Here is a 14,949-nt window from a genome sequence, read left to right on the forward strand (position 1 = left end):
TAACGTGTCCATATACCACTAGGGTTTCGAACAACACGTCTATTCCGAGTCCGGCCTCCGATAGGATCGGGGGTCTGACTCGGGATAGGGATAACGTAACAAATACGGTCAATTTTGAAATTTTGAATATTAACACAAAAAATATAAAAAAGGGGGGAATTTGGGTTAATAAATTTTGGCTGCCCTTAACGAAAAGTATTAACGTTCCTATATACTAACCTATATAAATTACAGGGTATTTATATAATATAATTTCGGCGCAAATTTAGATGGGCTGGTCTAAAATTAATAATAATTATTGACCAATATTCATTATGCCCATGGGAGGTTAGGAGAAAAGGCTATAAAATTGGCACAAGTATGCAAAAAAAAAAAAAAAAAAAAAAAAAAAAAAATAATAATAATAATAAAAAAAGGAAAAGGGGCTGCCAATCATATTTTGAACATTGGTGTGACCAGGTGAGGGTCGCGAGAGAGGGGAGTCCGGCCCTACACAAAGGCCCCAAAGAATGCCCTAACTCCCGACATCATAACACCCCTTCCCGAACCCCCCTCAACAGACGAGACTGTAAACATATCGTGAAAGGGTTAAAGGGACTCTAGATTTTAAACACTAAGGCATATTTGTTTTACTATTGGAGCCGTTTTTGATAACTGAAATCATACTTTACTTAGATTTTATTGTTTAGATTATTAATTTCCATACATTCGAAGTGTTTTTGTTCATCTTGGTGTTTTTAATATCACAAAATGCATTTCTCATATTTTTTAATAACGCACGTGCCTCTGAGAGGTAACAGTTATGGAGTCGAGTTTTTTGTCTATTTTTAGAGGGTATTTCACCATTTCAAAGTCACAGACTCATGTTTAACTCAACTGCAACTTTATCCAAATGTGTTACAGATTTGTAGATTAATTAAAATTAGTGTGCATTTTCATGGGCGACTAAGAGACACCTGTCACTTGTTTTCCTCTAATAAACAACAATCGATTTATTTACTTATTATTTATTTATTTATTTATTTATTTATCAACGACCGCTGGTCGTTGTGGAATATTGTAGGCGGTCACAAGTGACCCTTAACAATGCCAGAATTAACTACTGAACACTCTCCAAAGTGGTCAGACTAAGCTCTCAGCTAAAATCGGATGGAAAATCACAGGTGTGTGACACGGATGGCCAGAAGAGACAAGCAACTGTCGCGGTTGGAAAGGCTACGACTGGGATGTGGAGGTGGACAGCGAAAGAACTTGAAACATAGGAGCTGAAATGAGATAGCATTTAAATTCTTATTCTTATTCTTATTACTATTACGTGTTTCAGGTGAACAGTTTTGTTGGAGCGTTCCATGATGCCGTCATACTGTATAGCTTTGCCTTGAACGAGACTAACAAACAATTATTACATGTTTCAGGTAAACAGTTTTGTTGGAGCGTTCCATGACGCTGTCATACTGTACAGCCTTGCCCTGAACGAGACTTTAGCTGACAATGGATCTATCTCCGACGGCTGGGCCATCACCAGGCGTATGTGGAACAGAACGTTTCAAGGTAGGTGACTTGCTTGGAACCGGAGGAGGGGCGTCCCCCACTAGAGTATGTCAATGATTAGTCCCTTACCGGTCCCAAAATAAATACATGATCTGTGTGTTATACAAACTAAACTTTGAAAGTTCTACTAACACTTTATAAAATATTAATTCTTAAACAGGAAGGTACGTTTGTCGATAGTACGTTGTCAAGATCAAAACCGGCTTACATCATCACCATCTTTGACTTTTCCAAGATACAATGCCCGAAACCTTAATGATATAGGGGCATGTTAAATGGGAACTCTCTCTCTCTCTTCCAAGATATGGTCGCTGAAGACAATCGTTACGATGATCGTAAATAATGGAAATGGCGTTACGTAAGCCGAGTGGATCCAATAAACCTCACGCTAAGTGAGATTTGGAGTTCTTGAGACTCGGCTTCCCTAACTAGTCGCTTCTTGGTTATCTATAATTGGATCTGACGGTTTCCGTCAGGCCAGAGACCGCACACAACTCCTGACGTGTCGAGCTATAGATAACTCAAAAGTCGACATGAACGTTAAAGGGACATTCCTGAGTTTGCTGCATTGTAAAATGTTTCCTACTAATAAAATATTTCTACGATTAAACTTACATATTAAATATATTTCATGTTTAGAATATCAGTGTCTGTATATCCAATGTGTTTGTCGTCGTCTTAATATTTGTAAGAAGCCCAAACTGGATTTTAGGAAATAAAATGAAATTTACGCTAGTACAAATATTAGAACGATCGGAAACACGTTTAATATACAGCCACGAATATGTTATGCAGGAAAATATATTTGTTATGTAATTACAATCGTTAAAAAGTCTTCTTAGTCGATAACATCTTAAAAATTACATCAAACTCCGGAATGTCCCTTTAAAGGCGCAATTTCTGTTTCTGTGGTATGACCACTACACCCTCTTCTCTATTACTAACTACTAGCAACTAATTATTAACCCACTGTCTTGGACAGACAGCCTAGATAGCCTAGGTGTGTGCCAGGACAGCGTTCTTGAACGTAACAATCTGTAAATAACTGAAAGTCGGAATGGACATTAAAGGCGCAATTTCTGTTTTATTAAAGGCGCAATTTCTGTTTTGTTAAAGGCGCAATTTCTGTTTTGTTAAAGGCGCAATTTCTGTTTTGTTAAAGGCGCAATTTCTGTTTGACCTGCCCCGGTGGTAAGACCACTACACCCTCTTCTCTCTCGCTAACTACTAACAATTAATTATTAACCCACTGTCTTGGACAGTCCAGATAGCGGAGATGTATACCAGGACAGCGCTCTTGAACGTAACAATCTGTGAATAATTGAAAGTCGGAATGTACATTAAAGGCGCAATTTCTGTTTTGTTAAAGGCGCAATTTCTGTTTTGTTAAAGGCGCAATTTCTGTTTGACCTGCCCCGGTGGTAAGACCACTACACCCTCTTCTCTCTCGCTAACTACTAACAATTAATTATTAACCCACTGTCTTGGACAGTCCAGATAGCGGAGATGTATACCAGGACAGCGCTCTTGAGGGTGTATACTACCAAATCAAATCCCATAGACGACAATAGTAACATATGTGGCTAAAACTCCTACCTGCAACGTATCAACCGACATAAACGCCACGGATATAAATACTACCACCCCTCACACTTAAAGTGAATCAGAAAAAAATGGGGGTCAAGCTGCTCGTTTCTGAGATAACGGGTAGCGTCTATGACTACCCTAGTTCCGCACAAAATTCGAGTACTTTTTTTTACAGGTACCCCATACATGTTTCAAGCACAAGGCTACTTGACACATTGGTACCAGATGAAATAAAATTGCTTTTTTTTTTAACCCAGATAAAACTATTATTTTTTACAACCAACACACTCACATTTATAACCAATCACAGGACTTGTGGTGTTCACTTCTCTATCAAAAGTTCGGTGCACCTCCAAATTTGACCCAGCCGGAAGTTATTTGGTCTAGTACTACCTATACTGATAACATACATTTTTCAAAAAGTGTCCAGCTATGTGTCTTTATGACAACCAGGATCTGGTGTATTCTGACATAAACTGACAACCTCACTGATACTGTTGTTTCTACAGTGCAACCTAATATAATGTACACCTCAAAAAACATATATATTGCATATAGTTTTGTACAAATGCAATATGTCATATTAAACAACAAAATGTTTTAAAATAAAACTCCTGAAGATATTTACTTTCAGTTGGGTTTGTGTACTCAGGTATATATATAGAGACAACAAAGATAGTCAGAGTACCTCTACCCCTTTAAAGAATTCCATTAAAACACATGCACATGATTGACCCCTAGAATATGAAGACCTTAACAGGCACATCAAAGAAATATCAGTATTAAAAAAATACACTGTCTGAGGAAGGAAACACAAACATGACTGTACCTGTATGAAGTAATGACTTAATGTCCTGAACATTAGTGTTGGGAGGAAATCCTGTATGCTGGGTGTGGGTGTCTTCAAGTTACCAGGTGTGGGAATTTCAAATCCATCGGCCATGCTGATTTTCATAATGAACCATGAAAACCATTGGCAGCCACCAATATTCCTGACTATATTTTATTTATAGCCTACTGTAGTTGGAGGTTTTAATAGTTGTGATATCTGGAATTATCATGCAGCTTTCACACATTTATTTTTGATTAATTACTGAAAAAAACTATTTTTAAATGACAAAATTACCCTAACATCTATTTTCTTGCATTATTTTCTAATCCGGATGAATACAATATGTATATTAGATGTATTCCTACAATCTGTAATCCAGCATTTTATTTAGCTAGTAACATTAGGTAATACAGCTTTAACAATAAAATAAATTATCAACTTAATCCAAGGCAGATAATCAAATCTGAAAAAATTGGTTCTGAATCTAGTATAAACTCAAAATGCTTTTCATGAGAGCTAACTAAGTGATTATTAAGAAAAATAAATGATCTGGAAATCTAAGTATATGTTTAACAACCTTATTGTTATGTACAACTTAGAATAGAAGGCACAATAGTGAGAACAAATTTAATTATGTTTTTGGTAAAGTTTTTCTTCAAATTTACTTAATTTTTTTCATAAAACTACTATTTTGTCTAAAATATAACTTAGCATCCTATAAATATGTCAAAATGACAATAAAAATCAAGTTCTTTACAAATTTGAGTTTTCAGAATTTCATACATAAAAAATTAACAATGTTAATGGAAACTAAAGACATTAACCCACTATTGGCACATGCTATTTTTAATATAAAAATAAATTGCTATTAAAATCTTAGTTCAGGTTGCCTATATATAATACCATATTTAAGAACAGTTGTATATGGCAAGTCAAATACCATGTAAAAAGAAATTATTGAAATCTTTACAGTATGAATTATAGGCCAAAACCAACTTTTCTTCAGTGCTAATTTTGATTCAAACTCCATTCAGAGCCATGTACAGAGATTATTGTCAAGGTCAAGGTCATTGTGAACTTGCATGGTCGAGTGATGGCTAATTAATCAACCAGTATAGTTTAATTAAATAAAATGACAAAATCATAATATTTTTTATTATGCACTGAATATGTGCTATAGGGTGTATACTACCAAATCAAATCTCATAGACGACAATAGTAACATATGTGGCTAAAACTCCTACCTGCAACGTATCAACCGACATAAACGCCACGGATATGAATACTACCACCCCTCACACTTAAAGTGAATCAGAAAAAAATGGGGGTCAAGCTGCTCGTTTCTGAGATAACGGGTAGCGTCTATGACTACCCTAGTTCCGCACAAAATTCGAGTACATTTTTTTACAGGTACCCCATACATGTTTCAAGCACAAGGCTACTTGACACATTGGTACTAGACGAAATAAAATTGCATTTTTTTTTAACCCAGATAAAACTATTATTTTTTACAAGCAACACACTCACATTTATAACCAATCACAGGACTTGTGGTGTTCACTTCTCTATCAAAAGTTCGGTGCACCTCCAACTTTGACCCAGCCGGAAGTTATTTGGTCTAGTACTACCTTGAACGTATCAATCTGTGAATAACTGAAAGTCGGAATGTACATTAAAGGCGCAATTTCTGTTTAACCTATCGTAACACTGTACATGTATAAACCACTGAAAGTTGAAATGAACGTTAAAGGCGCAATTTCTGTTTGACCTGTCGTGACAATATATAAATAACTGAAAATCGAAATGGACGTTAAAGGGCCTATCTTTAGTTATTTATTAGATACATTTTCCTATTTAAAAGTTAAAGTTTGTTTTGTTTAACGACACCACTAGAGCACATTGATTTATAAATCATCGGCTATTGGATGTGAAACATTTGGTAATTTTGACATATAGTCTTAGAGAGGAAATCCGCTACATTGTTCTATTAGTAGCAAGGAATATTTTATATGCAACATCCCATAGACAGGGTAGCACATACCACGGCCTTTAAACTTTAAACTGTAATTTCAAGTAAGTGTGGTTGAAACTTAATTTTCAAATTCCGTATTGCTGTAACTTTTTACAACATAATAAATAAAGACATACGAAATAATGTACGTGATAACATACGTGTGGCCAGGACATCGTGCTTGGACCTTAATTGGACATAAGCACAAAATTAACTATGCCGACGTCCAAAAGAAACTATAGCAAGAAAAATTTATTTAATATCTTTAATAATTTCGATAATGAAAATAAAATGGTGGTTTAAACGGACATACCTTAGTTTTTTAAACACTAAGGAATATTTTTGACTATTATAGCCGTTTTTTATAACTGAAATCATACTTTACTTAGATTTTATGGTTTAGATTATCAATTTCCATACATTCGAAGCGTTTTTGGTCATCCTGGTGTTTTTATTATAGCAGAATGCATTTTTCATTTTTTTTTAAAAACGCACGTGCGTCTGAGAAGTAACAGTTATGGAGTCGAGTTGTAGTCGAGTTTTAGAGGGTATTTCACCATTTCAAAGTCACAGACTCTTGTTTCACTCTGTTGTAACTTTATCCAAATGTGTTATTTAACGACGCACTCAACACATTTTAATTACGGTTATATGGCGTCAGACATATGGTTAAGGACCACACAGATATTGAGAGAGGAAACCCGCTGTCGCCACTTCATGGGCTACTTTTTCCGGTTAGCAGCAAGGGATCTTTTATATGCACCATCCCACAGACAGGATAGCACATACCACGGCCTTTGATATACCAGTCGTGGTGCACTGGTTGTGACGAGAAATAGCCCATTGGGCCTACTGACGGGGATCGATTCCAGACCGACCGCGCATCTAGCGAGCGCTGTACCACTGAGCTACGTCCCGCCACTCTTGTTTAAAATGCCAATGTCTCAATATATAATATGTTTGCCGTCGTATACATCTGTTGCAGTCATTGTTCATAATAAAAAATAAAACAAATCGTATATACAGAATTATTAAAAGCTAAAATCCAGTTTTGGCTGCCACAAACATTAGGTCAGTGTTGTTGAAACTGAATTTTCAAATTCAGTATTGCTTAAAGAATTTACAACATAATACATAAACACTAATACGAAATACTGTACAGGATAGCTGAGATACGTGCCCAGGACAGCGTGCATGAACCTTAATTGGACATAAGCACGAAACTTAACTATAGTCAAACCTCTGAAAACCGGACCTTCTGTAAACCGGAATTCTCTTAAAACTGAACGTTTTTCGTGGTTCCCTTTTAAACATCTGTACAGAAGAGAACCCCTCTAAAAACCGGATACCTCTAAAAACCGGACTTTTTACTCGGCACCTGAGGTGTCCGGTTTAGAGGAGTTCCACTGTATAAATGACCTGAAAGCTATACGGCTAGGCGTTTCGAGAAGGTCGCATGAGTACAGAGCTAGACGAAGTGATTTGTTGTGCGTGTGTGTTAATTTGATTGTTTTTCCAATACTGGAGATCTCAATAAACAGATCATATATCGCTGTTCACTCGTTAAACTCAAGGGTAATATGTCCCTGCGTCAGGTGCAACTGACATAAGTCAAAGATTGTATTAGTGATCTAAGAAATTGTTTCTTCGATTACTTAATAGTTTGTATTTTACGCATTGTAGATCACGAACGGAACATCCCTTCGCAAAACAAACCCACAACAACAAAATGGCAACAGCACCAGAACCCCAAAAAACGAACAAACTAACGCCCTCAAATAAAAACCCCACAAAAAAACACAAAACACCCTACTAAACACACACACTCACACACACACACACACACACACACACACACACACACACACACACACACACACACACACACACACACACAAATGCATCCATAAGCATGAACCATATCAAACATCAAATAAATATACAAATAACTTAAATAGACGGAAACAAACAACAAACCCCCCCCCCCCCCCAAATAAAAACCCAATACAAAATAAAATAAAATAAAGAGGAAAATAGGAACAGAAGAAGGAAAAGCAAAACGAATTAAGACATGAAAATTCGCAAACGCCTCCAAAACAACAAAACTAAAGCAATAAGAACATCAAGTGCTGTAAACAAATGAATTAATCAGTCGGTCATTCAGTCACGTATTTCGTCAGTCAGTCAGAAAAACAAAACAAAATTAATTTTAAAAAATCCCCAAATGACACCAACAAGCAAATGAATTAATCAGTCATTCAGTCAAACATTTTGCCTTTCATACACTGCCTGGAACGAGAAATAGCCCAATAGGTTCATCGACGGGGATCGATCCCAGATCGACCGCACATTAGGCGGACGTTTTACCTCTGGACTACCTCCCGATCCCTTTAAGCAGAAGATGGTGAATTGGTTTTAAAGGGGGCGGGATTTAGTTCAGTCCATCGAGTGCTCGTCTGAGGTGCTTGCGTCGCAGGATCGAACCACATCAGTGGAACCATTCAACTAACTGTGTTTTTTTATTGTCCCAACTGACCAAAGGGCGTGGTATGTGCTATCCTGTCTGTGGGGCGAACTGAACTTTATTTACTCTCAGACCGTATTCTACGGGAAAGTGCATATAAAAATTCTTTGCTTCTATTGGAAAAATGTAGCGGTTTTGTAGAGTCAGAATTAACAAATGTTTGACATCCAGTAGCCGATGATAAATTAATCAATGTGCTCTAGTAGTGTTGTTGAACAAAACAAACTTTGACTTCACCATAGAAGATGCTGCATTTGGTTTTAAGCGCAATATCAATGCCAGATTATTTCACTTCCTGATGAATATTTTCTATTTTCGTCCTGTCAATATCAATGAAAATCAAATTGCACGACATATAAGCGTGGTGAACCCCAACCAACGTAGACGTATTTAAAAAAATAAAATAATGAGAAATCAGAATTACTTCCTAACGACTGCACCAACCTTTTGAACCTAAAGTTGGGGATCGGTCGTCGAATGTAATCGGTTTGCATTAACCGACCAACGTTCGATTATGCAATCAGTCAGAAATTATGTAAACTCAAGAATGATTTGAATTATTACGAAAACCAATTGGTTTATTTGGATTGCCGATCATTTCGCAGTGTGTTCCACTATATTAGCTTTGGCGGATGCAGTGGAGCGGGATATCTCAGAGGTCTCGCGGTCCGCTCCTCACCCGCCCCCCCCCCCATCGCCCCCCTCCCCCGCCAATTTGAATTCATCTTTTTGATATTAAAAAAACATAATTCTTCATCCAAAATGTACAACATTAAGTTGCCCAGAAAATACGTTTCTGAACATCTTTATTTCACAGGAGTGAGACTTAGCTCAGTGGCAAAGCGTTCGCCTGATGCGCGGTCGGTCTGGGATCGATCTCCGTCGGTGGTCCCACTGGGCTTTTTTTCGTTCCAGCCAGTGCACCACGACTGGTATATCAAAGGCCGTGGCATGTGCTATCCTCTCTACGGGATAGTGCATATAAAAGATCCCTTGCTACTAATAAAACAAAATATTGCGGGTTTCCTCTCTAAGACTATATATCAAAATTACCAAATGTTTGACATCCAATAGCCGATGATTAATAAATCAATGTGCTCTAGTGGTGTCGTTGAACAAAACAAATAAACAAGCTATTCCTACATATGTTTTTAATGTAGCGGGTTTCCTCTGATGACTACGTGTCAGAATTAACAAATATTTGACATCCAATAGCCGATGATTAATAAATCAATGTGCTCTAGTGGTGTCGTTATACAAAACAAACGTTTTTCTTTTTTGTAGAGAGACCGGCCTCGGTGGCGTCTTGGTTAGGCCATCGGTCTACAGGCTGGTAGGTACTGGGTTCGGATCCCAGTCGAGGCATGGGATTTTTAATCCAGATACCGACTCCAAACCCTGTGTGAATGTTCCGCAAGGCTCAATGGGTAGGTGTAAACCACTTGCACCGATCAGTGATCCATAACTGGTTCAACAAAGGCCATGGTTTGTGCTATCCTGCCTGTGGGAAGCGCGAATAAAAGATCCCTTGCTGCTAATCGGAAAGAGTAGCTCATGTAGTGGCGACAGCGGGTTTCCTCTCAAAATCTGTGTGGTCCTTAACCATATGTCTGACGCCATATAGCCGTAAATAAAATGTGTTGAGTGTGCGTCGTTAAATACAATTTTTTTTTTTTTTTTTTTGTAGAGAAATATTCTAATCCTCGTAAATCTCCATTCCTAAAAAATAATAATATGACTACTCTGCTGGCCTCGTCTCCAGTACCTTTTCAGATATAAAGTGTAGGCGTAAGGGCTTCTTTTTTGCTCTTATTAAACGAAAATGCCGAATCCGGATAACATTTATTTATATTAGCATCACTGCCAAACAGATATATGGGGTGTCAAACGAATTACTACGCATTTGTAAATGGATTACGACTAATATTGTGGGTAGAATAATGGAAATATAGACATGGTGAAAAGGTTTCAGGTTAGCACATTTTCTCCGTACATCTTTGTCGTTTTTGTCCGAATTTGAGGTTTTGCTCTATCCCGGGGGACGAGGGTGGGGGTGTGGGGTGTGGAGTTGCTCCCCCTGCACCCTATCTCGTACACTTATGTACAATATTAGGTAATAAAATGAAGCTTGACTTGGAGCAAACACTAGAACGAAGGGAAACACATTTAATATAGAGACACTGCCATTTTATGCAGTATACAGACACTGACATTTTATGCAGATTTTTCTTTTTTTAAATATGTAATTTTAGTCGTTAAAACATCTAAACAATGGCAGCGAGGTTATATCCCTTTAAAAGCGGCGGGATTCGTTTGCGTGCATACAAATACATTAATCGGGATTAATCGAGGCCCGTTGGAAACTTCATTATGTTCCCAAAGGGCTTAATTGGCGCCATTTTTCAACCCGCCATTACACTATTAGATACGGTCTCAGACCACAATTAGATTGCTTGACTGTCCAGCGTCAGGAAGAATTTACGACAATAATTCGTGGTAGGGAGTCTTCGACTTAGGTTGCCTTATACGAAGAGTGTTTCCATTACTGACAAAGTGAACGTGAAGGAAAAGACATGTAAAATAGATGTTTATTTAGCAACCATTTTGCACTTTTTAACTATTGGTTATTTTGATATTTGACATAGTGAGTGGGAAAATAGGAAAGCTATTGACAACAAGAAAGTTAATATTGATTAAAAGAAAGAGGTTGTTGTTTTTTATGTTACCCCCCCCCCCCCCCCCCTCGTTTTTTACTTTCTTTATTCGTCCTTTTTCTTTTATTGTTCCTTCTTCATTATTTAAAATATTTCTTCAATCTTCTTTATTTCTTCGATTTTTTCTTTCTTCTTCTTCTTCGTTCTAAAAATTTTTAAGTTTTTTTTTTTAAAGGGACATTCTCGAGTTTGCTGCATTGTAAGATGTTTCCGACTAATAAAATATTTCTACGATTAAACTTACATATTAAATATATTTTCTTGTTTAGAATGTCAGTGTCTGTATATTCAATGTGTTTCTGGTCGTCTTAATATTTGTAAGAAGCTCAAATTGGATTTTGTCTTCAAATAATTTCGTACGTACGAATTTTTTTTTTTTAGGAAATAAAATGAAGTTTGACCTAGTACAAATATTCGAACGATCAGAAACATGTTTAATATACAGTCACTAATATTTTATGCAGAAAAATATATTTGATATGTAATTACAATCGTTAAAAAGTCTCTGTTAGTCGATAACATATTAAACTTTGCTGCAAACTCAGGAATGTCCCTTTAACAAAACCTGACGATGTACCAATTCGTTCATTTAAGTTTACATTTGTGCCTATATGCAAGGTTCAAGCACGCTGTATTGGGCACATACCTCAGTTATTTGGGCTGCCATTCCAGGTCAGGGGTTAATGTTTATTTAGTGGAGAGAGAGAGAGAGAGAGAGAGAGAGAGAGAGAGAGAGAGAGAGAGAGAGAGAGAGAGAGAGAGAGAGAGAGAGAGAGAGGTGTAGTGGCCTTACACCTACCTACCCATTGAGTCGTTATAACTCGCTCTGTGTGGGAGCCGGTACCAGGGTTCGAACCCAGTATATACCAGCCTTAATACCTATGGATGGGCGGGATTTAGCTCAGTCAATTGAGAGCTTGCCTGAGGTGCTCGCGTCACAGGATCGAACCACCTCAGTGGATCTATTCAAGTGATTGGTTTTTTTTCGTTACAACCAGTGTACCACAACTAGTCAAAGGCAGTGGTATGTGCTTTCCTGTCTGTGGGAAAGTGCATATAAAAGATACCTTTCTGCATTAGGAAAAACGTATCGGGTTTCCACTGATGACTACGATTATGATTAAGAATGATTAATGATTCAACTGATGACTACGATTATGATTAAGAATGAATAATGATTAATGATTCCACTGAAGACTACGATTATGATTATGAATGATTAATGATTAATGATTCCACTGATGACTATGAGTCAGAATTACTACATATAACTGTTTGACATCCAAAAAACCGATGGTTAATTAATCAATGTGCTCTAGTGGTGTCGTTAAAGAAAAAATAGTTTAATACCTATGGTTTAACCACTACGCCTCCGTAGCTGGTATTCCGTCACAGAGGCCGATATGGGCGCGGGACGTAGCTCAGTAGTACAGCGCTCGCTTGATGCGCGATCGATCTAGGATCGATTCCCGTCGGTGTGCCCATTGGGCTATTTTTCGTTCCAGCCAATGCTTCACAACTGGTGTAACAAAAGCCTATCTGTAGGATGGTGCATATAAAATGCCCCTTGCTGCTAATCTAAAAGAGTAGTCCATGAAGTGGCGACAGCGGGTTTCCTCTCTCAATATCTGTGTGGTCCTTAACCATATGTCCGACGCCCTATAACCGTACATAAAATGTGTTGAGTGCGTCGTTAAATGAAACATTTCCTTCTTTTCTTCCGAGGTCGATACTATGTATTCCGTGCGATGCAACCATTGCGTCTTCTATTTGTGCCATCCCCTTATAACGGTCAGTAGCGATAAGTATAAAATTGCTACTCTCAAACGAGGGGTTATTTATGGTCGCTATAAACGGACATGCCATTATTACCCAACAACTATAGCATCCTAATGCGTGGTGTAAACTGTGATAATATTTTTTTATGTTTCAGTGTAATGACTCCAAATGTAGTCAGTGGGTTAAGCCGATTTATATAAGATAAATGTTTTTAGATTATGCTGTCTGTTTTGGTACTACCCACCTTTTTCTCATGTTTCACGATTTCAAAATTTTTTTTTTTTTTCGGTGATGAGGGACCTAATTAACAAAGGTCTGACTCTCTTAGGCTCTGCTAGACAACAAAGCATCCTCTTTGTAAGTCTTTAAGCATTGCACTGCGATATTGCAAAGTTGCGAGAGTTTAGTGAATTAAGTCCGAGGCCTAATTCACAAAGCTCTCTTAGGCTCTGTTAGACAACAAAGCATTCTCTTTGTAAGTCGTTTAGCACTGCACTGCGAGATCGCAAAATTGCGAGAGTTTAGTGAATTAGGCCCCTGGTCAGGTCAGGTCAGGTCATAGTGCTTAACATGCACATTCAGAGCAAGCTGTTGTAGCGCACGCCTGCCCTGGGCGCAGGTATCGACTTTCGCGGGCTCCTTCTCCCAGGACTGGACAGTGTAATCCAGGCTGTATGTTGTGGTATTGAGTAGGAGTAGATCACGTAGGCGTACAAGCATGGTGTAAAGATATGGCCATATTGTTTGAAACATTTAAAATTTTCGAATAAAAGTTTTCTGTCCACTTTTTTTTTTACTTGCGCTTATTTGATTGCAATCTATTTTGGAAGAATATAAGACCTCATCACATGTGGTCATGTAGGATAGAAAAAGTACACACAAAGTGGTGGAAATTTCGACCCGGGACGAGGCTCGCCCGTTTGCCGAGTCCCAGGGTCGAAATTTCCACCACCGAGGGTGTACTTTTTCTATCCCACATTACCGCATATGTTGTAGTCTTTTTCTCTCATGGATTGGGCAAATGAACCATTATTTTACACGAACAGACAAAGATGGCTGAACAAATAACTTTTTTATTTGACCATTTTATCATAAATAAACTATACTATCGTATCTGCCGTGTTTGCTTCATGTGTTAAATAATAAAACTGAACACTCCAAATTATCAAGAGAGCTTTTATAATGAAAGTCTTAACAACAAAATATTAATATAAAACTGTGTCTAATGACCTCACGTCACCATCTCACATTAATATGACGTCACATATTACCAACGACGTCATGCTAAAAAGTTGTGCATGATATTCCATGTAGGATAGGGATTTCCTATCTAGCTTTCTTTCTTGGGACAGCTCTATTCAGTATACCTGAGGATGAGAGAAAATTGGATATCGAATGAATGAATGAATGAATGGATGAATGAATGGGGTAATTCATTTGGTATTATTATTATTGTTGTTGTTCTTCTTCCCAATATTATCATATGACTTAGATTTCTAACAGTTATCATGATAGATTTTGAAAATACAAAAACGAAAGAGAAAGAAACTATGAGGAAAAGAGAAAAAAAAAATTCCTAAAATTTCCAAAATATATCTTTATTGTTTTAAGTGTTAGATTTTGATTAAAATGTTTTAAATTTAAACAAAAATAAAAAAAATCTCAAATTCAAAATTGCCAAAATATATCTCTATTCGCTTGTGTAGGCTGCACCAGAGAATCATAGTACCAAGTTTCAGAACTATCCGATCAAAACGCTAGGAGAAGATTGCCTTTCAAAGTTTAAATTTAAAAACGTTAAAATAAAAATTTACAAATTTAGAATTTCCAAACTATCTCTCTATCGATTTGCAAAGACTGCCCCAGATAATAACTTTCAGAACTATCCAATCAAAACTCTAGGAGAAGATAGACTTTGAAATTTTCAATTTAAATAATAATAATAACAATA

General features: G+C 37.2%; 1 protein-coding gene across 1 annotated transcript in view; it reads left to right on the top strand.

The window, feature by feature from the left end:
- The window catches only part of LOC121373655 (atrial natriuretic peptide receptor 1-like), a 72,021-nt gene that overhangs the window by 18,834 nt on the left and 38,238 nt on the right, over nucleotides 1-14,949 (top strand). Inside the window, exon 5 of the mRNA XM_041500367.1 lies at nucleotides 1,416-1,551. Coding sequence (XP_041356301.1) covers nucleotides 1,416-1,551 — 136 coding nt within the window. The remainder of the gene's footprint in view (nucleotides 1-1,415; nucleotides 1,552-14,949) is intronic.

The sequence above is a fragment of the Gigantopelta aegis genome, chromosome 5, assembly GCF_016097555.1.
Source record: "Gigantopelta aegis isolate Gae_Host chromosome 5, Gae_host_genome, whole genome shotgun sequence".
NCBI lineage: Eukaryota > Metazoa > Mollusca > Gastropoda > Neomphalida > Peltospiridae > Gigantopelta > Gigantopelta aegis.